The sequence below is a fragment of the Besnoitia besnoiti genome, chromosome II, assembly GCF_002563875.1.
Source record: "Besnoitia besnoiti strain Bb-Ger1 chromosome II, whole genome shotgun sequence".
NCBI classification, from domain to species: Eukaryota; Apicomplexa; class Conoidasida; order Eucoccidiorida; family Sarcocystidae; genus Besnoitia; species Besnoitia besnoiti.
In genome coordinates this window covers 3,472,105-3,494,497 of record NC_042357.1, presented here as the reverse complement: position 1 = coordinate 3,494,497, position 22,393 = coordinate 3,472,105, and the positions used below count along the sequence as shown (strand labels likewise).

The window sequence follows — 22,393 nt, the reverse complement described above, 5'->3', positions numbered from 1 at the left end:
CGTTCAGGCGGATGTGGACAACTCGGGCTTCTTCAAATGACTCCTCCCGCGATCGTCTTTGCAGCGCCGGAGACCCGTGCGCCCACACACCCTTCGCGCCGCGACGCACCCACCTTCCCCCTCCCCCCCTTCTCTTTCACTCTCTCCCCTCACAGCCGCCCGCTCTCCGTAGGAGACGGCGGAGGGACGCCTGAAGGGCCTGCACGTCGAGCTCTCTCCATCTCCTCTTGCTCCTCGTCCGATGGCGCGGATTGGTTTCCGCGCTTGGCAGCCTCGTCGTCCGCGAGGAGGCCGCGCGCCTCGGTCTCGTCTCCTTTCGCCGGCTGGGCTCCAGCTGCAGTCGGCCTCCTGTGCTTGGGCAGGTGCTTCGCCAGAATCCACCTGCAGGTGCACACAGCGCCCACACTCAGACCTCATCGGCGCCCGCGGGGCGACTTGCACGCGGGTTACGAGAGTGTTGAGTGGATGCTAGAAGATCTTCATTTGCAATACGTAATTCAAAGCGTTCCAATACCGGACTCGAAGCTTGTACTGCAGTTCACGCTGTGGCGCACGCACGCGCACGCGGCAGAAAACAGCCGCGTGAATGCGCCGGACTCTCTGCAGGCGCTCCGCGAGCCGCTCGCCTCACCGCAGCGCCGACTTACTCGGAGGGAATGGCGATGATCCACTGAAGGAGCCAAGCGAGGACGATAATGAAGACGATGGTCGCGAGGACGAGCGTGAAGGCGACCGCGAGGCACGACCCCTTGGGGAGGCAGCTGCCCTGCGCAGGAGGCAAGATTGACGATGCACGCAAGCCCGAATCATGGGGTAACCGCGTCGCCGAACAGAGACGCGTCCCAAACGGATGCTGCCGCCTGTGTGAGCGCGTCATGCCTTCGCATGCGCGCGCAGGCGAGCCTGACACGAACGTGAAGTGAAAGGCTACACCATAGACAACTTCCCAACCAGCGCGGCCCCCAGATTCAGGAGATGCTGCAGGAGACCGCCCTGCGCTCACGTCTCAGGGATTGCCGCCTGGCTGGCACGCAGAGAGGCCGCGGGCTGCAACCTGTTGGTCAAGCGCTTACCGCAAATTCACACGAACACTGCTCAGGCTGCGGCACGGCGCCAGACTGAAGCTCTGAGGTGGTCGCTTTCTGGTTGACCTAAAGTCGCACACGCGAAAGCAGACAACTCGCTTCGTGAAGGACAAGCCCGCATCGACAAAGTGGCCTTTCGCCTGTGCCCAGCACACGTACTTTAGCATTTATATATATATATATATATATACATACAATGTGCAAGAGACCAATACACATTTACATACATATACATATATATGTATACAGTAACCCTAACCCTATCTATATGTACACATACACGTAAATATATACATATATGTATATGTATATATATGTATGTATGTGTATGTATATATATACATATATGTATGCGTCTGTCCGCCACACACGCGCTCCAGCCCCGCCTCTGGGTGTGTCTGCGACGCACGAGCTAACAGATGTCCTTGCGTCCTTCTCTTTCGTGCGCAGGATTTGACTTCCCGTACCCCAGAAACACAAGCTGAAGCAACGGTTTGTCGTGTCGCCGCTTTCGCGGCCGCGAAACGACAGAACCTCTCTTAGGCTCCCCCTGCTAAAACGCACCTGGAGCGCGGAGAAGTGACGGGCTTCCTGGTCAGCAGAGCTGGTGTTTTGCTGTTCCAGGTGCGAGTCCTGATCGACGGCCTGATCCCTCGATTTGCCCTCTTCGAAGTAACTTTCGTTCGCTTCATCGTGGCCTGGACGGAGTATACGCCACACGTGCACGCAGTGCTAATATTGGACCCAAATGTTTGATACACTATGACGCTTTATGCTTTACTTTACCTCGTGGCTCACAGAACGAAGGCACTCTGCCTTCCCATGCCTGGTCTTGCGAAAGTGAGCGAACTCCGTCTGCCAGCTTCGCATGTGGCGAGCGGCCTGTTTGCGGCGTACATACCATCGCGCACGAGTCATGCACACAGCATCTTGCACGCCGCAGAAGCACCCGCGAAGCCAGAATCTGCACCCATCGACTCCTGCTCATCCTTCTCCGCCTGTGATCACGGTCTCTTGGCCAAGGCTTGGTGCATATTTCTCGATCGAGACTTACGGGAGTCAGACGCCTCAGAAGGCCCGCGGAGGTGCACAACGGCGCGCAGCGACGGCCACGCGGGATCTGATTTGAGAGGTTGTTGCTCTGCGTCGCAGCCAAGAGCTGCGGAAGCAAACGCAGGAAAACGCCGCATGCGCCACACGTTCGTCACTCGAACGAACAGATCTTTCTCCTTCCACCTGCAGGGCGATCCCACACTGGAGAGTGCCGAACGAAAACGGCGAAGGTGACAAGCAGAGCAAGATTCCGAGCAAGCGAAAGCTCTGCCCCTGTGTGACCATGAGAAGGTGTGCGCGCAGAAAGGCCGACAGCGGACGCACCACGCAGCACACGAAACTGCTCTAAAACAAAACTGCGCCGCCTTCAACGGACATGGCAGATGTCGCACGCAGTCCTGCCGCGGCGGACAACACAGAGCCCTGCGCCGATCTCCGCGCTTGGTGCCAGGCAGAAAACACAGACTACACGTGCCCGTTTAGACTGCACATGCCTGTCTTCGAAACCAGGAACGACGCATCCGAGTACTCCAAGGGCAAGAAACTGGAACACGGCTTCTTCGAAATCTACATATATATATCTCCGGGTGTTTTTCTGTATGAATACAGGTGTGAATGTACATATCTCGAAAGACACCTATCCCGTTTGGAGTAGCAAGACTTGTCCGGTCGAGATAAGTGACGCCAGAAGCGGGGAGCTGACCTGCAGCGAGGAGGAAGAGGCAGTAGATCGCCTTCATCTTGAGCGGGAAACGACAAGCTGCAGAGGCGACTGCCTCAAACCTGCGCGACCGGTTCCCGATGGCGGCCTAGGCAGCGCAGAAAAAAGACCAAGTGACGGTGCGAGACGAACGGCTGGCGCCGCCCCCTGGTCAGTAGGAATTATGCGCCAGAACGGCGAGAGGGGGGGGGGGTCACGAAAGAAAGATCGACGGTCTACTCTGTCAGAAGCGGGAAGACACGCATTGCGAATCGCTGAACGAATCGTGAATCGACGGCACCAATCGAGCTGATACCTGCTCACCCGCCCGATCCCCGTCCTTCCTGTCTCTGCCAAGGGAGATCGAGGAAGGAGACGAGCGCCCCGCAAAAGGATTCACGTCACCACACCAGTTCTGCGCTCCTCAGGCTTGAAACCGACTAACAACCCCATCAACTGCCTTGTCTGTTCGGCCCAGCCGCCACGGCCGAGCCAGTGGCTACTTCTCTCCTCCGCAGGTGAATTCGTTCGAAGCAGCAGCACCTGGGAGCTCGAGGCGACTATCCAGTGAATCGAGTGCCGCAAGCGGTGCTGCTGGGGCAAGCACGCACGGAATCCGCGGCGTCGCACGGTGAAAGAGCGGGTGACTGTTTTTGCAAACACTGGCAGCAGGACGGATCGGCGTACCCAGGAATATGAAAAAGGGGAAGTCGCCACGAACCCGAGCCAAACAGAGAGGCGCCTCACCTGTCGCAGGGGTTCGATGAACAGAAACATACCCGCAACAAGCGAGGAGGTAGCGATGCGCAGGCTCGCCTCCCGACCGCTTTGAGGGTTTGCGTTCCCCGAATATAAGCCGAGGCAGCTTGATCGCGCGGTCCAGAGCTTCGATAGGGCTCGAGGGAGCCCACTGTCACGCCTTGTGGCGAAAAGGAGTCACGCCGTCTTCTGCAAGTAGAACGCGTCCTGGGATTTTGGCGTGGGTTTTTAGCTCGGTTTCTTGCTTTTCAATTTCGAAAAAACACACGGCTCGAGGACGTAACGTCTGCGGCGTCACCAAATCTGCGTAGGGCCGGCGGGGCGGGGTCAAGCGCCGTGGCGGACTCTGCGCTGCAACGGAGGTTCCAGCTGCCACTGTGGCATCCCCTGCAGCCCTACTTTTCCCTTTTCTCTTGAAAAAACGTAGTTATCGGTTTTTCTGCATTCCAATGGCATCACTGCCTCTGGAGCGCCGTCCGGAGCGAGAGGCCGCTGGACCGTCAGTGCTTCGCCTCGTTTCACGCACACTAAGACACATGGACCAGCTGCCGTCCGCGAGATCCGTCCTACCTCCGGTTGTCCGCGTTCCGTTTTTCAGAGCTGTTGTATCGTTTTGCATCGCTTTGAGTGCTTCTCGCTCGCCCTTGTATGAATGCTGCACCTTATGCCGGCAGGCACTGCGGCACTGTCCTCGACGCGCGGCCTATTTCTCCCATCCCACCAACGTGCTGCCATAGGGGCGCGCGAGGATACCGCGAATTCGGTGACTCCAAAGTCAACCATATGCACTCGTCGCTCAGAACTGTTTGAAGAGCATAGGCCAGCCCCAGCTCACTGCGCAGACTGGTGCTTCGGGGCCTTCTCTCCAACTCTGGTTTACGCGGCTGGCTCTGTCTCGATTCTCAGAGTCCCCCCCCCCCCCGCTCCGCCGACTGTCTCGTCCGGCAGTCTGACGGCTCCTCTCCGGCTCTTGCGGCTGGTGCTTGTCGAAAGCTGACTCGTCGAAGACAGAAAGAAGAGAGGGGAGCCAGCGTCGAGCTTCGGATTGTTTTCTTTGGCCCGTTGCAGCGGCCGCTACTCTGGCGACAGCTGACCATCGACCGACAGATACTTCGCACAAGGATGCGTGATCCCGCCCAGCAAGCGCCCTCCTAGTCACTGAGCCGGGCGTTCGTTCGTGGGGTTGGCCTTTTGTCTGGGCTCTGCTGCGCATCTGTGCCCCTGGCGCCGCGGAAGTCAAGTCAACATGCAGGCCGCAGATCGCGAGCGGTTCGTGCCGCGTGTCGGCAAGTGGGAGGGTCGCGTGAATCGCAGGGCGGAAGCCGAGTTGCGCGAACGCCTCAGGAGTCTGAATCGCGGCCGCGGAGACTCTCTGGTCGGCTCCATGTCGTGGCGCTCGAGCGTCTCTGGGGCGTCGTCGGCGGGGCGAAGCGCAGAGAGCCTCGCGGTCAGCCTCCGCAGGCGAGACGGCGAGGGCTCGTCAGCTGAAGACGGCGAGCTGGGCAGCGCGACGGAGCTGCCCCTGGCGCCCGGCGGATACGCGGACGAGGAAGTCGACGCGGCCGCGCTTGCAGAGGCCGCCACAGACGAAAACACATGCGCAGAGCTCGCCTGGAAGGAGATGTCGACCCAAGGCGACTTCGGGCACGCCCTCGTTGCCGCTGCGGCTCAGGTCGGTCTTTCTCTACCATATAATCATCTGCAAGACGCACCGGCGCGTGGGAATGGCTGAGGTGGTTGTTCTGTACCGGCAAACTGCCTGAAAGGGACAGCGGCGCCGGAAGATGCACAGCAGCCGCCTCGTTGCGCCCTTGAGACGTTTTTGTTTCCGATATTAGTTCGTTGGGTAGAGCCGCAGGATCAGCGACCAGCGTGCCGCTTCCACTGCATACGCACCGCATCTCACCTTGCGAATCTGTCATGCAGAGGGATGCGTCTCCATGCTGTTCTGCGGCTGCTTGTGTTTGCAGTCAACGCGGCTGAACACGGAGCTTAGGGAGCTCGTGGGGCAGTTCCAAGCACATGTCACGGAAGACCGGTGAGTACTTTGCCCTCGATGAGACGGCTCACGCGTAGAGAGACTTTGCATGTCGTACGTAGACAGAAAGAAGTATAGACACGGACGCACTCAGCGGCTGCACCCACGAGGGTCGCACTGAGTTGAGACGCGCAGGTCGACGATGCCCGATGCAGGACGTGAATTTGCAGAGAGGCTCTTCGGTGCTTGGCGAGTGCTTCGAGGGATGTGCCCAAGGCTGACGCACATCTGCTGGAGCATCCCCTTGTGCATGTGCGTCAGTATTTACACGCGAACTCCCCTTTCGCCGATGAAGAACACAAACGCGTTGTCCACAGACGAGCCTGCATGCCAGAGAGCCCGCACAGGCCTTTGGTCTGCGGCATTTTTATCTGAGTGAGCTTCAGCCAAACACACATGTGGCGTTCCCGTTCGGTTTCGTTGCAGGTCCTGCTCATTTGCGAGGCCCTCCTTGTAATTCATTTAGTGTGTCTCTGATGATTCTGCTTGCCAGGCAAACTCTACTGGAGCTCGACCGGCGCATAGCTGCGCTCTCGCCGGTGGAAGACGACGACGAGGAGGAAGCGCCGATTGACGTGCCGGCGCCGAAGAAAGCCGCCTCGAGGTCGGTCTCCTTGGTGGCGTCGAAGCGAGACATGTTTGAAAAGAAGGCGACGACAGCCGTTTTCACTGGGCAGCTGCGTACGAAGAAAGTCAGTTCGTGGCTCAGCAAAATGCGGAGGTGACGCGAAAGTCAAACTCCGCAACTTCGCAACTTCCTGCATGCGAAGCTACTGCAAGCAGTTTCAACCAGTTTGCTCGGAATCAGAATTTGACATGGGGACGCAGGAATCTGATTCCCGTCTGTGACAGGGATTCCACAGTTTTTAAGATCTAACTCTCGGCGGCGCAAAGCCGTGCCCTGTCATTAATAATTAGTGATTTTGGTTTCTAACACATACAAGCTCTAGATATTTTTTAAGACTCACAAGCTTTAGACGCCCAGCCTCAATAGTCCGGAGGCGATCTCCGGCTGCGCATTCCTGCGGGCGAGGCTCTCGGGTTGCGTTTCTGAGGACCAGCCACAGGGCGAAGGAAGCGGAGTTCTTTGTGAATTGACTAAGAGGATACTGCAGTGGAGAACCCGTGGCACGATGCTATCGAGCCAATCAAACACTAGATATGAACCTCCGTTGCAGTTTTAGAGGCAACAGAGTGACGCTTGTGTCAAGGCAAATTGTGTTGCGGTGGACGCCACACATTTTGCGACTACCCCAAATACATGTATTTGGTAAAGAAAAAACGCATAAAAGTAACGGGTGTGTATTGCTGCTGAAGGGACGCATCTGTCGGTTTCGATGGTCAGTTCAGGTCGAATAGCGACATAGACGCCTCAGCACTTGCTACCGCCCTCTGGGCAGTCGGGTGAATCAGGACTATCAGCCGTCCCTCGAAAGTACGCATCTCGTCGATCCATCGTGAACGCTGGAAGGGAACTGTCATATGGCTACCGAGCAGTCGCGCCTAGCGTACGGGAAGCACCCGACGTCTCTGCGGTGCGTTAGGGATCCGCAGATGCCAATTCCGTTCCGGTACGCATAAATATCGGTGTTGACACGTTGCAAGCGCGGCCATAGGCGTCCGTAGTCGCTGTCACAACGAGGAAGTCGCTAGCGTGAACCTGCCTGACAACAGTGCGCTCGTGAATCGTAGAAAACTGCCTCCGCATCCACTGATGTGCGCGTTGCATGTCGTTCACGCATCAAAACGCATCCTGGACTCGCTACTGGTCAGCTGGTTTGCCCTTCAGATCGAGTCGTCTTCACCGCCGATGGATGGTAGCTCCGCGCATCACGTATAGGGTTCGGTTTTCTCGCTTGTCTTCTCGCACTCGTCTCTGCTGCCCGTCTCTGCTGCCCGTCTCTGCTGCCCGTCTTTGCTGCCCGTCTCTGCTGCCCGTCTCTGCTGCCCGCCATCCGCTGCGAATTCACTGTGGATTCACTCTCACTAGCAGTCAGCGAGATGTGCCTAAAACAAAAGTGGAAACCACGCGGGAAGGCAAGGAAGCGCATAGGCTCGCGCGCATGTGGCGCCTGCAGCGTAAACGTCACACTCGTTCCGCGCCACATGCAGTTTTTGTGATTTTTGGCTCAGGCGACTGCCCGTTCTCGTTGTCGCTGTCTACGGCCGGCGGAATAGAGGAGTCTGCCGCGGCGGCCTTTGGATTAAACTTCGCTGAAACGTGTCTGAGGCGCTGCTTGGGAAAACGTGTTGCGAGGGTCCGACTCTTTCGCGTGAAGAACAGTCGGGGGGAGCAGCGCGCGAGAAAAAGAGCCCGGTTCGGCGGTCCCTCCGGTCGTCGAGTCCGCGGCGCATGTCTCAGTTGTCCACTGCAAGGAGAGGCACACGAAACTCTTTTCAAATCCGCTTTCCATGCTGTCGTCCTCATGCATCTCCGCGTCCTCAGGGGATCGATTCACCCCAAGACAGGTTCGCTTCGCAGCGCGTCACCTGCGTCTGGGCAGCGCGTCACCTGCGTCTGGGCAGCGCGCGATATCGGTTACTTTCGAAGCGCCAGGCTGCATGAATCCGTGGGGAAACGGACTCTCTTCTGAACTGTTCTGAGCATTTTCTGTATGCGTCCGCGTCCTGTGTCTCGCTGGAATAAACACTTGTCTGCAAATTCCCGACTGGCGTCTCGTAGCCCTCCCCTTCTCTGCGGTCGCTGCGGCTGCTCAACCGCACGCGGAGACTCCGCCGAAGCGCCGGAGTCCTGCGACCACGCGCGTGTCTACCTCCTGATCCAGCCTCTTTCTCGGGTCGTGGTGATGCTGAATTCCGTCAGCGAGACCTTGGCGGTTCAGCTCGCCTCTCATGAGATCAGTGTCGCCCTGCCCTCCCACAGCTCGCTTCGACGTCCGTGGCTTCCACGCCGAGCGTCAACGGCCTTCTTCTTCAGCGCCTCAGCTCTCTTCGCTGAGGAGCAACGCCTCTGTCTGCGCGGCATCAAGTCCCCGTCGGCTTTCGGCGTCTGCGTTCAGGCCTCCGCGCCGGTTCCGCTGGGCGCGAGGGGGGAGGCAGGCGGCCGCTGCGCTCGTCCGCGGAGCTGTGAACCGGGGCGACCGCGCTTCTCTCCTCGCTCTGCAGCGTCTCCGAAAGCAGTGCAGGATTCGAAGAGACAATCCGGAAGCATGTCGCCCGGCGTATGGGGCCTGCGGACCTTTTCAGGTCAGCCCGCTGCGCGCATCTACCGTAGTTCGCTGCGGACGCGCTCCGTCGCCTCGCGCGCCGCAGTCGGTCTACAGACACACGCGGGTCCTTTGCAGTTGTCTCCAAGGGGGAACGCAGCGTGGGGAACTGGAGGCGAGAGTCTGGAGTCGAGGAACCTGCCTGTTCCTGGCAGGCAGAGCTCCTCCGGTCGTTGCGCCCCGCTGAAAACGCGCGCCTGCTCTGGCGCCGCTGCAGAGGCGTCTTCCACGCGTGGCGCTTCGACTGCTCCTGCGTTTCAAACGCCGTCCGCTTCTGCCGCCAAACGCGCTCTATCGCCGCGGGTTCGGAGGCGTTCCGCGGCGTCTGGGCTCTCTTCGCTTCCTCGCCCGCCTGGGACGTCGTCTGCCGTATCAGCCTGTCCTGCGGCTCCCTTTGAGTCACGCTGTTCGCCACGCCTCTCTTGTCTCTCTGCCTCGCCGTCGCCCGCCTGTGCGTGCCCCGCGGAGCCCGCGGGCGACGCAGCCGTCAAAGCCTCGGCGTTGTCTGCCCTCGCCTTCCCTCGATCACACAGTGCATTTCAGTCCTTGGGAGCCGCGAAATTCGGCTCAAGTCTGCCTTGGGAGCTGCGCACTCTGTCAGGCCTCGCTCGTTCGTCCCCACGGTCCTTTCAGGCTTCCTCTGCGTCGCTCTCGTGTGCCTCGCGGCCTTCACGCCTGCGGCGCAAGCCGGCGGCGCTCGACTCCGAGGCGCTGCAGGCAGAGCTGGGCAGCGCGCCGCGCAGTTCTGCGGGAGGCGAGGTCGGTCCTTTGCTCAGCTCTGATTCTGCGCAGGACACGTCCGCCCTCCGAGACGCGCGAGGCAAGACGGCCTGCGCGACTCTCGAAACTGAGTGGCGAGCAAGGCAGCCGCGGAGGACTCCTCCTCCGCCTCAGTGGACGCGAGAGTGTGGAGAAGAGGCGCGGCGGAGGCTGGAAGAGGAAGAGGAGAAGAAGCGGAACACCATCTGGGCGCGCGTGAAGCGGCCGATTGCAGACCGGGAGCGGATGAAAAAAGACATGCTGCTCAACGCAGTCGCGGCGCTGATCATCTACGGCATTAGCGACGCCTCCGCGCAAACGCTACAGCAGCGGCTGCGCGAACTCGCCGAGGAACCCGAAGAAGGGGAGGACAAGCGGAGCGGCGACGAGGCCGCAAGGCTCTCCGGGGGAGGTACACTGGAGGACGCGCGAGGCGGTGTGGGCACCGAGGCAAGGATCGAGGGCGACACGGCATTTTCGCGCAAGAGCGAGGCTCTGATGCAGAGAGTGTCGCAGACTGCCGAGGGAGAGGAACACCTTCTTTCAGAGGGCAAGGAGAAGGAAGGCGGCAACGGCCAGCCTTCGTGGAAAGAGTGGGACTGGCGCAGGACGGTGTCGCTTGCGCTGGAGGGTTTCATCATCAACGGTAAGCAAGCAGGACGATGTTGGATGCACGAAGAGAAGGACTGCGCCGAGAGAAGTTGAACGCGCCTCGGCAGAGCCGGGACGCGATGTGCAGCCACTCAGCGGCATCTGTGCGCTTTCATGTCTCTCAGCTTTCGTGAAAAGGAGAACAACGACCTGGTTGAGAGCCGACAGGAGGAAGCGGCAGGATTCCGAACGGAGAGGCTGAAGCCGGGGTCCGCCGCGAGGGCTGAGGCGGGAATAGGGGATCAGAAGACACGCATACTCTCTTTCTAAGGACACACGGATGTAGAGACACTTTGAGTCTGTCCCGCAGATGGTGACGTAGCGGTTTTCTTTTTCCTTTCTCCATTTCGCCTTGGGGCTGCGACGGTCTGCGTGTTCAGGTTTTTTGTTGACAGCCTTCTACCACAAGTTGGAGGTCATGCTGCACGACGCTGCTCTCTCGGCTTCGCCGCAGCCTGGCGGCGCGCATTCGTCGTCGTCTGGCGTCGCAGCCGCGGGATCCTTGTCTCCTCTGTCCAGTCAGGAGCCTGCCTTCGCCTTATCCTCTGCCTCAACGTCGCCCGTCTCATCCTCTGCCTCGGCGTCGCCCGCCTCAGGCTCGGCGGGTTCGTCCAGCGGGTCCACCGGGGCTAGGTCGCCTCCACCTCCGCCGGAAAAGCCGTCTCTGCTTCGCCGCGTGGTCGCCTGTCTCGCACTTTCGTCTTCCTTCCCTGCGACGCCGCTCACGCCGCGCCAGCGGAATCTCATGCTCTGGCGGCAGAGCGCCTACAAGGTGCTGATGGGTCAGATTGTCTTTATGCCTTTTGCAGCCCTCACGCTGTTGTTCCTGGCGCCGGTCCTCCGCGCCGGGCTGTTCTTCCTCTTCCCGCCGCCCGCGGCCTCGGGCCCCGCTGCGGCCATCGCCTCGCTCCCCTCGCGCGCGCCCGCGCCGCCGGGGGTTGGGCTCCATTCCGACGCCCCGACGACCGCGGTCGGCGCGCCGGTCCGGGGTCCCGGGCCCGCGCCGGGGACAGAGACAGCCAGCCGGGGAGGGACAGAGGCCGGACGGCCGCAGGGAGAGGAGGGAGAGGGGCTGGAACGCCAAGAGAACTGGCTGCGGCTCGCGTGCCAGGAGGGACTCCTGTGCATCCGACAGAGTCTCCGCGAGGTGTATGTCGCCAGTTGGTACGTCTGGCCTCTCTCAGACGTGATCAATTTCAGGTACGCTCTCGCCTGCGGCGCGTCATAAGACGATTCCGCGCTTCAAAGTCGCCATTCTCTCCCCGCTGCGCGTGGGGTTTGACGCCGATCCCTGAGGACGCCTTGGCCGCTGTTCGAAGGCAACAAAGCGCCTCGCCGGCTCCGGGGGGGCTGCATGCAAGTCTGGTTTTTTTGTTTGTCGCTGCTGCGTTTTCTCCGCGTGTTTCCTTCTCGTGCGACCCGTCGCCCGCTAGAGAATCGCGTTCCGGCGTGTTTCTGTTCACCACAGATATACATATTTCGTGATGCATATTTCGAGTATTTTATATGTTTATAAGCACCGCGGTGGCCATGCTCGCTCATCTGTTTGCCTGAGTCGGGCGCAGGAACGCGCCTCCGCTGCACGCCTCTGACTTTCCTGCGCGCCTGCCGTCTGCGGCCTTCAGATTCATTCCGCTGACCTTCCGACCGCTGTGGGACACGACGCTGGATCTCTTTTGGACGGTCTATCTCTCCGCGGCGGCGTATCCTCGGGGCTTGGAGCTCGCGGCGCGGCTCGCCTCCCACAAGACGCAGCGTGAGGAGCCGCGCGCGGAGGACGAAGTGCGCGCCAAGTCGCAGATGGAGACGCTTGTGACGCTCGTGCGCGCAGTGAAGATCATCCTCTTCGAGGCTCCGCGCTGACGCCGCGTTGGGTGCGAAGACCCGAGTTGACCGCGCCTGCTCACCAGGCGTGAAGGTCTCTCCTTCCGTGCGAGCGGAAAGAGTTCAAGGCGCAGGTGCGAAGCAGGCACGTGTGGCGCACGCCGCGTAGTACGGGCACGTGTCAGAGCGTCCTCGGAAGTATCTTTGCGTGTTGTTTTCCTTTTCGCAGGGCGAGTGAGGCTTGACACTGCTGGCGTTGTCCACGATAGTGACCCTCGCCTCGCGGGAGTGCTTCATTTTGTTCATTCGTTTTTCATCTGGGGTGGGTCCCCACTCCCGAGACCCACACATGCACATACCCATGTACTTATGGGAATACGGGGTAGACACGTGAGCTGCACGTACGAAACTGCGGCGGACCTGCGCAGCTTGCCATGGCGCGTGTGTCTCCCACGACGGAAGCCCCCGCTGCCCCCCTCCCCACTCGAAAGCTGCTAAAGACGCTAATGTCTTCCTTCAGAACAGCGGATGTCTGCACGGGGATTCTTTGCTACCTTTCGCGAGCATGTGTGACATCCGCAGACAGTCCCCACGCGCGTATATACTCATATTTGTATGTGTAGATATATATATGCATATTTGGAAGCAGCTAGGAGGTGCGAGCCCAGAGGCTGCGCCGGCCCTGGGCGTACTGGGGGTTTGCCGGGCGAAATAGAAACCAGGCGATTCTAGAAACAACCCGATCGTAGGGGAAGTATGCGTCCACACTCAGGCATAGAGAACAAGGAATGTTCTATATGTATATACCCCCCAAATTCCTTTATACATATATATGTATATTTATGTATGTGTAGCCGAATACTAGGTGACAGATAGGATCGCGGGGCGGGGATCCAGCTCCCACCCCCCACTGCTGCAGAGGCAAGTCAGGCTGGAGCGGCAGGAGCACCAAGAGTGGTGTGTGCGCTTTCGGTTGAGATAGAAGCGGGTGTCTTGCGAAATTTATTTCCGTTCGTCTCGTGGGCGCCCCCGGCAAATGGCGCAACAGCGATTCGCCCGAGCGTTGAGCCGGCGCGAAGAAGTTGAAAAGTTGATGAAGTCTCGAAGGATCAGCGATGCAAAGCACGCTGAAAATTCTATTGGTATCACGGGATCAGCGATGTGTAGGTTTAGGGGCTAGTCTTATTTGAGAATATACATCTCAATGGTAAGATACATATGCACACACATATTTCCAGAACACGCATGCGCGGTTCGAGGTGTGTCACAGATATATGCATATATATATATATATATATGCATAGCTGCTTTGATAGTCGTTGGACGTCCATTTTTGGGACGTGAGTCTGATGTCCATAAAAATACATCAGTATACGCAGACGTCTACGCCTCTGCTTGATTCAATACATCTACAGAAATCTGTTTCCCTGCTGGCAGCCACTCGCCCCGTTCACTCAAACACACAAACACGCACGTATATGCATATGTATATGTATGTATATACACGACAGTGAATGCATGTGTGTGGAGACACGCAGCGGAGCGGAGATGTGGTTCGTAAGAAGTCGTACCTCTTAAGCGGGCGGTGGCAGCTGAGTCGGAGACAGAGCAGTCTCCGCGGGCATCGACGCCGCTGGGCTCCACGCGAGCGGAGACGCAGGCGAGGTGACGGAAAGCGCCTTCGCAGTGGCCGCGGCTCGACTCCCACTCGCATCCGCTGCGCTTCCCGGAGGAAGCCAGAGGCGCGGAGAAGGTGACGCTGAGCCCGCGGAAGCAGGAGCGACCGAGCGGCATGCCGCCGAGGCAGAAGCAGCGAGACTACCCGACATCGACGCACGCCAAGAATCGGCAGCCAAGGCGGGCATCCGCTGCGTTTGATCAGGGCTCGTCGGAGCAGTTGCATCTTCGTCGAGGCCTCCGTCCTGCCTTCCAGTCGAGGCACTGCCGTGTCTGGATTCCGCCGACAGCGACGCACGAGACAACGCCTCGCTCACAAAGGAAGAGAGCGAAAGCGGCTCGCTCGACAGCCCGCCATCGAGCTGCAGGGCCGTCGTGGCGGGCAACGCAGACAGCGAACGTGACGCAGAGGACGCCGAGGAGAGAGAGAGAGACGACGGTGGCGAGGCGCTCTCAGAGGCCCCAGAGACGCTTTCGCTCGGCGCCCACTCCTTGGAGTCTGCAGCAGCTCGCCGGGAAAGCGAAGGCGGCGGAAGACGAGAGTGCGGAGATGAAGAAGAGGAGAATGACTCTGCGGACGAAACAGACGGCGCGCGACGCGGAGACTCAGAAGATGATGTGGCGGACGCGGTTTGCGAGAGCGAAGCGGAAGACCAGGCGCGACGGACTCGCGCAGAGGAAGAAGAAGCAGAGGAGACTGAGCCCTTTGACGAAGGCTGGATGGCGGATCTAACAGGCGACGACGAGCGTGGGCATGACGAGCCGCGGAGAAGAGGAGGGAAAAGCTCCGCCGCTACAGCCGCACGGAGTTGGGGAGGACGAGGCAGCGCCGCAATCCGATGCAAAAGGAGCTCTTCTTCTGTCTCAGACTCCAGCACATCAAAGGGACACTCCTCGAGAAGCAGCGACGCGAGCAGCCACGGTGTTGAAACGCGCCGCTGTCCTCCCTCTCCTGAGTCTGGCTCGCGGGTATTATCTTCCCTACGCCCCTCTCCATATTTATTTGCATTTTCCGTTTCGCTTGTCACGCCTGTGCGCCGGCGCTTCTGTCTGGACTCGCATGCCTCCGTCGCCTCGTCATCTCTGCCGTTAGGTTTCTGCTCCCTCTGCCGCGGCGCCCTCACTTGCGCTGGATCCTGCATCGTCTCTCCCTCCTGTGGATTCCTGGTGTATGCCTTGCTCCCTCTTGCCTCTCCATCCCATGCATATTTGAGAGAAAATAAAATTCTGCTGAAAGCATACAGATCCGTCATGATCTCAGATCCATTTTTTCATATTTTCCCGATTTTCCTAAACTTTTTCCCCTTGCGTCATTCTCTCCGGCGCCTCACGCGGTTCCCTTCACGCTCGGCTCCCTCTCTCCTTCTTCCTGCTCATCTCACGGCATCTTGCCTTTCTCTCCTCAGCTGCATGCTTGCCTCTCAGTCTCGTCTTCCCTCCTCCCTGTTCTCGCCGTTTTTTCTGTGCTTCTGCGTCCCTCTTTTCTCTTGTCTCCTACGCCGGGCATGCACCAGCGGGTCATCGCCGAGCCGGGGCGGAGGCCATCGGGAGGCGGAAACACAAAGATCAAAGAGACTACAAGATGCTGCAGCGGACGGAGAAGAAACCCCTTCAGAAGAGAGAAGAGGAAGGAAAATCTATTGTAGCAGCGTTCATCTCTTTTGAAACCAGCTTGTCGACCTACTGGCTCGCGCATGCGATCGACCGCGTGCGAAAAGAAAAGGCGCGGTAGCTTCTTTTCCGTGAATCAGCGAGGACTCTGGTGTTTTTACTTCCTTAGTCTTCGTCAGTTTGCTTTTTTTAGTTCCATTTGCAGAGGTTTTTGCGGCTCGAGGAGCCGGATGGGCGTTTGCCTCCTGCTTCTGCCGGCGCCGTCGTCTCCGGTGGGTCCGCACGTGGGGACTGCCACAAGACACACACGCCATCTTCGTTTTTAATCATTTTTTCTCGGCCTCCGTTCTCCCTCATTGCTCTATCTTCTACTCTGCATTCGTTTGTTAGTATGGATCCCGACACCTTTTTCATTTGTGGAGGCTGTAGAATTCATTGTTGCGTATAGATCAAGATGGATCATAACGCATCCACCAACAATAGGCAGAGTGAGAGCCCACATAGGAGCAGGAAAGATGATAGCCCATCTGTATAGAATATAGTTCCTTCCAGCATCTTCGCCTTGTTTCCGACCTCTCTGTGTCGCTCCTTTGCTGGCTGTGCCCCTGGAGCTCGTCGCCTGCTCGCCAGCCGTCGCCGCATGTCTCTCTTTCTCTTCTTTTACGCGCTCCCGCGACCCGTCACGCCTTCCTTTCTCGCGAGCTTTGCGAAGAGAAGGAGAGTATGCCATGCACTCCCAGTGGCGAGGAAGCGGCCGCGACGCCTCGCGGTGGAGTGGGGGTGGATAGACAGACTTCGCTACGCGAAGAGGACAGCAGCGAAACTCGAAAAAGAAGCGCAAACGGAGCTCGAGTTGACGCAGAGTGGGATGCTGGCATTGCGGAGATGCCTGAGTCTTTCCAGGTTCCACGATGGAACGTGATGCTGCAAGACGCGCTGGAGGCCTGCTTCAACAAGTAAGTGGGGAAGCCGCCGATCTGCTCACCTGCTGACGTGTCCGTGGAAGCCGAAAAAGAGGCAAACGACAAGATCCCAGGACTCCTCGTTTTTTTTCTTTTTTCCGGTTTTCTAATCTCTCTCGCGTACTTCGCTACTGCTGGAGTCTGTGCTTGCCTGCCTCTCATGTCGGATGAGAAACCGTCAGATCTCTTCTCGCCCGCCTCGCGCTGGCGCTGCCTGGATGCGAGAAAGAGAATCCCTTCGAAGCGCATGCGGTCGTGCTTTGTGGAGGGTTTCTCTTTCAAACTGCGAGTTGAACCCTGCTTTCAATTGTGTCGCTTTGGTGCGGTTTCGCGAGTCCACGCTGCCTCGCGTTTCTTCTCGCAGAGGCGTCCCCCTCCCGACTCGCAGCGCCTCCACGTGCAAAGAGCTGCAGACGATCACGGATGAGAGCTTCGTCCACAAACAGTTCATTCGCGACTCCGATGGCATTCTTTACAAACTCGAATCCACTGCGCCCTTCCCGGCGTCTCCGACGTCGTGCAGCTCACCGAGTTTCTCTTCGCCAGCCTCCTCGCCGAGTGCGCGCCTGTCGCCGGGCCTCGCCCCGGCCGTCTCCGCTTCGCCGTCAAGTTCTGCGGCTTCGCGTGCCTCCGCCGCGCCCTCGTGCGTGTGCGGCGTCTGTCGCGAAGCCGCAGATTCGCTGGCGAAGGAGGGAAGCGTCGGCGAAAAAAAAAGGCGGTGTCTCGATGGCGGGTGGTGCGACGCCGGCGAGGAACCTCCCGTGTACGTACAGCCCTCGCAGCTGCTGCTCTACGTCGCCTATCCGCACTTCCAAGGCGTCTGGTCTTCTGGTGCCTCTGGTGAGTTCTCTGCCCTGCGCTGGTTCTCTGCGCTTCGATTCGGTCTCGGTTGCTTCATTTCAGCGCCGCAGTGGCGTTTCGTTTCTGGCCGCAGCCTTAGGCATGCGTGCCAACTCCGTCGGGGATTGCGTGGGATCTGCAATGAGTCTCTTTCCGGTATGCGAAGGGATCTATCATTACGTATTTCTATCCACCTATCTCTCTATCTCTTTCCATAAATACATATGTATCTATATATATCTAACTACCTGTCTGTCTCTCTAACCGACTCTGCATATCTGTCGATCTGTCTATCCATCATTGTCTACCCACCTACCTCTCTCTCTATTCATATATATACATATATGTATAGACACGTGTAGATTTTATATTCAGATATGTATATATTTTGAGTCGCTGTGTGGTGTGAAATACTGGTCGGGTGCCTGCTTCGTTCTCCGTTTTTCGTCGATTTTTTCCGAGTCTTCCGGGGTTTTTTCGCAGAGGTTTTGCTTCACTTTCTGTCCGGCAAGGAGCTCGCGAACTGCAAGGTGATGGCGCTTGACCGCGCAGCCTGTCGCTACGATCTTCTCATCGAAATTTCCAATCTCCCCCAGTCTCCCGAACTCCGTAGGTCTTTCGAGTTCCCTTTCTCTTGCCACACCTCGAGCTCTCTCCCAGGCGCCCGGTGTGCTCTCGCCCTGCCCTCGCGGCGTTCGATTCCGCGTTTGAAGGCTCCGGCATCTGCGTCGTTTCATTCTCTCTTTGAGATGTGTCGATGGTCACGACGTGAAAACACCTACGCCATGATCTTGTGGGTATCGAGAGGCGCGACGTGTCGGCACACCGCAGACTGCGTTTTTCTTCGTGTGGGCGATTGGCTCGCTTTGCCTCTTGTCGCAGTTTACGATTGGAATAGACGCTGCACCATTGCGTGAGGCCGTGTCTGTATCTACACGACATCCAGGCGCAAACCCAGTCGCCTCTTCTCTGTCGTCTTTTCTCGTTCCTTTCGCAGGCAGCGAATTAGCCCTGCAGCTCTCGCGTCTGCGGCTGCGACTGCAGTGCGGGCCTCTGCAGCGATTTTTCCGCTCGGTAGGATTTCTTTCGCGACTTCTGCGCTGCCTTTAGCACCCGTCCTTCCGCGCGCAGCTGTCTGTGTCTCCGTCGTTCAAAGAGGCGATGGCTGGTTGCGGCGAATGCGACGAAGAGGACATCCGCAGGCGCTCGCGGGAAAGCCTTCGTCCCCTGTAGGGTTCTCTGTCTCTCTCCGCCCCTCTGTCTCAACACTGCGTCGCTTTTTTCTCTTCTCCCTGCGTGGCTTGCGTTCGCCGCAGCACATGCGCCAGCGCGCTGAGGGCGACAGCCGGCAGCCGCGCAAGCGGAAACCCGACACAGTCAAGAGAGTCGTTCTGCGGGACGGTGAAGCCGTTTACCTCTACTCCACAGTCGAGCCAAAGACTGCCGCCAAGGCGCCCCAGCGCCCGCACGCCGAGGGCGAGGGCGGCGCGGAAGAAAACGGCGAGGCCGCGGAGGCGCCGACGGGCGGCTCAGAAGCCACGAGGAAACTTCTACACGTGGTATGCTTGAGCCCGCGTGCTGAGAAACGTATTCTTGCGGCGCATTGTTAGCGAGAAAGCGGAAAACATGCGGCCTGAACTTCGCGCGTGTCGATCCGCCAGAAATCCGAGCTGTCTGCCAGTTGTTTCGTACCCGTGAGTGGCTTTTAAAGCAGTCTTCATCGAATGTTTTCTATCCCGATGGTGTTGACTGTTCATCTCTCGCGGAGGATTGCGTCTTCCCGTCCGCGTCGGGTCTGATTTATTTTTGTTAAAAGGTTGCTACTATGTGAAAGCCTCGCGAACGAGACCAGCTAGGGGCTTCGGTATATTCTGAACCTGCCCTGATTGCTTATGTTGTTTCAGGTTTTCTGTTGGGCGACTGAGCGCCTGAGCGCCTGCGATGCAGTCGTCGCCCGCTGGTGTGTGGAGGTGAGATCTGCAAAGGGTTTGCCGTCTCTTTTTCTCTGGGTTTCTGGAGAGGAAAGCCGGCGCATCCTCCCTGCGTACCTGTGTGTGTGGTGTCGTCTCGATCTTCGTGCGGCAAAGGCTCATCGAGGGCGTTTTTTTGTTTGTTTTGGCCTCGCCGTTTCCGCTGTGCGCGATTGGGCGCGGAGGCCCTGGCTGCTTACAAACTGGAGCTCGCCTTGCTCTTGCCGTCGCGCACCATACAAGTCGCCTGCATGTACTCACGCCATCGTGTGCTCCTCTTTTCCGTTTTTGCAGGACGTCGCGCAGGTCATTCGGCACGCCCTCGAGCTGCCTGACACCCCCTGCGGCGCCGACGCGCCTCTGTCAGCGGCCTTCTCTTCGCAGCTTCCTCCTCGCGTCCTTGGTGAGCGTCTGCAGTTGAGGCGGAGGCCCTGAGATTTCAGAAGGAGATGTTTGTCTGAATGCGTGTTCGACTGCCTGCGAAGAGCGGCAGGGATCGCGCGAGTGCCTCAGGATGGTGCAGTGAAGCGCTCGCGCCCGTCGCGCGCCTTTGTTGAAGTTTTTACAAGCCTCTGCTTCGTGTAGATGCCTAGTCCTCGCACAGGTTTCAGTTGCGGACTGCGAGGATTCATGCGTGCACTAACTCCTCGTTCGCTGTCGGCGCTGCCCTTCTCAGAGTTTGAAGCTGCTGCAGGTACGAAGTCCGCGCCTTCTGATCCGCCCTCGGCCGCGTCCCCACCACTTTGTTTGTCGCTGAGTAAGTCGAGATCAAGTTTTCGGGACGTCGCCCTGCATACTTCCGCTTATTCGGTTCCCCTCTCCATCGCTTTGACAGCGCTCAGCACAGCGCATCCAGGCTTCGTATTCTTCATTTCGTCGACTCCGCGTCACAGAATTTTCCAGGGTGCCGCGCGGTCTATTCTATTTGCCGATTTTCTTTTTCTGTCTTACCGTGTGCCTCTTATCGCCACTTTGTGTTCTTTTTTTTTTTTTCATTTTCGGGGTTCCGGGCTACGCCGCTTCGGTGATCACCTGCGCGCACTGTCCCTGGGAGTGCTTCCAGTTTTTAGATCTTGGAATTATTTTTCCGGCATGCAGGCGTCGAGTGCGACGCGGCGTTCGCGCCTTCGCTGCCTTCAATGACGCGATGTATTCGCGCGTTGGCGCTCTCTGAAATCCGTGAGTTTAGGGTTGCACCTTTTCACAATTGGAGTCGACGTTCGTCGCACCGCGCTAGCCACAGGACGGTCGTTCCTTTACCCCGCAGGCTCGTCTGCCTCTAAGCCTGCGAGAGATATACGATGTAGGACGCCGGTTGGGCACGCGCATGTAGACTTGGAGAGAAGATAAAAGGATGAAGTGCCAGGAAAAAGACTAAACGATCAAAGTCGATAGGTCTATCAGGGTTCGCCTCCTCTGCAAATGCTGTCAGGGCGCGCTGGCTTCTCGCTTTGTTCCATCCCTTATCCCTCGGTTACAGGATTGTTTTGCCGAGTTCTTTGAAGACAGGTATATCGTATTCGAGAGGGAGTGAACGCCTCTGTGCCTCTGTGTCGTTGCCCTCTCTTTTGCTCTGTGTGCTTTTTCTTTCGCCTACACTCTTCTCTTCTCCTTCCGAACGCGTTTCATCTTTGCCGTTTCAGCTCTGCGTTCGTGGTTCTAGGTATGCTTAGAGATTGAATGGTGGCGCAGGCCGCACACCAGATGTCACACATTTTTATCTCCGCGTTCTTTGTATCCCCGTTTCCGCTTTGTCTGTGCAGTTGTGTCGCTGTATCCGCTCGTCTTCCAGCGGCTCCTGCACGCAGAAAAAATGCTCTTCAAGAGACTCACGAGGGAGTCGCTGTCCCTTCTTCGCTGAAGAGGTTTCATCCATTGCAGGTTTGTACTAAATCTACGCTCTCTCGCGCTCTTCTTCGCTGATCTCTTAGCGCTTTGAGTATCGATATATCCAGCGCTGAAAACCAAGAGCTGCGCGCAAGCTGCGCGAATATTCCAGAGGTCGCTATGACCCCTCTGCAATCTGCATGTGTATGTGTTTTCCTCTGAACCCGGGAAGTACTTCTAGATCTTACAGCCTCAAAAACGTCTTCTTCACGTGCGAAGCTCATGCGCACACTCGCGCCTGAGCATACTTGACGCGCGATGGTAATGTGAGGAGAAGATTTAAGCATGTGGAATACGAACGCGAGCATATCCAGAGCGGAACGGAAAGTTTTCTGTCGGTTTGGAGAACCGAGGCACCTCCAAAGGAGCAAGACTTCCAGTGCGTTTCGACCTTGACTTCTCAAGCTTTATCCAGTGCACTGTAACTCGCTTGCTTCTTCGCGAGCTCGAGATAAAAGGCATTTGGTCAGTATCCATTCCACCATTGTCCCCGTACTTCACGGGTGCCGCCGCTCGCGAGGTCGCTTACGCATGTGGGAGAAAGAAAGTTCCCCTCCTGAGGCTCTTCGCTCCAAAGCCACTTCCACGCACCGGCGGGAGGAGACGCTACAGGCACTCTCGGCACACCTACTAGGCTGATCTCGTTTTTTTGTTGTTTGCTTTCATCTTCTTTTTTCTCCTTTCTAGCGCCTTGGCGCGCAGGCACTAGAGGAGGACATCACCATGTCCCGTAGTAGAACTTCCCATTAGTCTCCGCACACGCATGGCTCGGGCTTCTCTGTAGTCGACTACAGAGATAGCATGCATTCAATTATCAAGTCGTGGGTCGAAGAACGAAGCGTTCATGCATCGGAAGCGAGCGAACGGGATGAACGACGAAGTAAAACATGGAACCAGAGGCGGTGCTGGTACTTTAGCTCGTGAGCTTCTCGTAAAGTTAGTTTGTATTGAAGTAGTGATATTTCCAATATTCTCCATAATGGACAGAGGGCTGGATTGACAGAACGAGCACTGCAACCCGAAGGCCATGGAGGCTTGTACTGGACGGCGTTAGAATTTCGTTCATCGAACTATATAGCCCTGCATGTTGCGATCCCCCTTCGTATGATGCTTCTTCCTGAAGCTGAATGAACACACAGATTCTCGCTGGTTTGTCTCCTGTATGGACGGCTCATATATGACTGCGTTTGGCTCGGGGTAGAAGCTCGAAATCCCGAAGCTCTCAGCCAACTTGGAGAAGGCAGGATTCTGAGCAGGCAAAGAGAAAAACCGCCACTTTAGGTCACTTGAAACATATTCATTCTACAGTCCTCCTCGAAGCTCACGTGTGCCGCCGCGCGCGAGGCTCAA

General features: G+C 57.9%; 5 protein-coding genes across 5 annotated transcripts; 3 read left to right on the top strand and 2 right to left on the bottom strand.

The window, feature by feature from the left end:
- Positions 1-149: 149 nt before the first annotated feature.
- On the bottom strand, positions 150-3,615 carry BESB_038490 (uncharacterized protein; the record flags this gene model as incomplete). Its single annotated transcript, XM_029362435.1, has 7 exons — positions 150-381; positions 648-766; positions 1,074-1,151; positions 1,650-1,783; positions 2,140-2,244; positions 2,842-2,947; positions 3,586-3,615. 7 exons carry the CDS (start codon positions 3,613-3,615, stop codon positions 150-152), a joined length of 804 nt encoding a protein of 267 aa, XP_029221400.1.
- A 1,228-nt stretch (positions 3,616-4,843) lies between these two features.
- On the top strand, positions 4,844-6,360 carry BESB_038480 (uncharacterized protein; the record flags this gene model as incomplete). Its single annotated transcript, XM_029362434.1, has 3 exons — positions 4,844-5,269; positions 5,568-5,635; positions 6,129-6,360. 3 exons carry the CDS (start codon positions 4,844-4,846, stop codon positions 6,358-6,360), a joined length of 726 nt encoding a protein of 241 aa, XP_029221399.1.
- Positions 6,361-8,442: 2,082 nt separating this feature from the next.
- On the top strand, positions 8,443-12,135 carry BESB_038470 (Mpv17 / PMP22 family protein; the record flags this gene model as incomplete). Its single annotated transcript, XM_029362433.1, has 3 exons — positions 8,443-10,267; positions 10,653-11,472; positions 11,898-12,135. The coding sequence occupies 3 exons, from the start codon at positions 8,443-8,445 to the stop codon at positions 12,133-12,135; spliced, it is 2,883 nt and encodes a 960-aa protein (XP_029221398.1).
- Positions 12,136-13,670: 1,535 nt separating this feature from the next.
- Positions 13,671-15,026, bottom strand: BESB_038460 (zinc finger, C3HC4 type (RING finger) domain-containing protein; the record flags this gene model as incomplete). Its single annotated transcript, XM_029362432.1, has 1 exon — positions 13,671-15,026. One exon carries the CDS (start codon positions 15,024-15,026, stop codon positions 13,671-13,673), a length of 1,356 nt encoding a protein of 451 aa, XP_029221397.1.
- Positions 15,027-16,107: 1,081 nt separating this feature from the next.
- On the top strand, positions 16,108-20,819 carry BESB_038450 (uncharacterized protein; the record flags this gene model as incomplete). The annotated part of the gene is made up of 10 exons (XM_029362431.1): positions 16,108-16,340; positions 16,711-17,186; positions 17,670-17,799; positions 18,188-18,260; positions 18,503-18,745; positions 19,091-19,156; positions 19,451-19,559; positions 19,833-19,913; positions 20,255-20,335; positions 20,800-20,819. The coding sequence occupies 10 exons, from the start codon at positions 16,108-16,110 to the stop codon at positions 20,817-20,819; spliced, it is 1,512 nt and encodes a 503-aa protein (XP_029221396.1).
- Between the last annotated feature and the right edge of the window lie 1,574 nt (positions 20,820-22,393).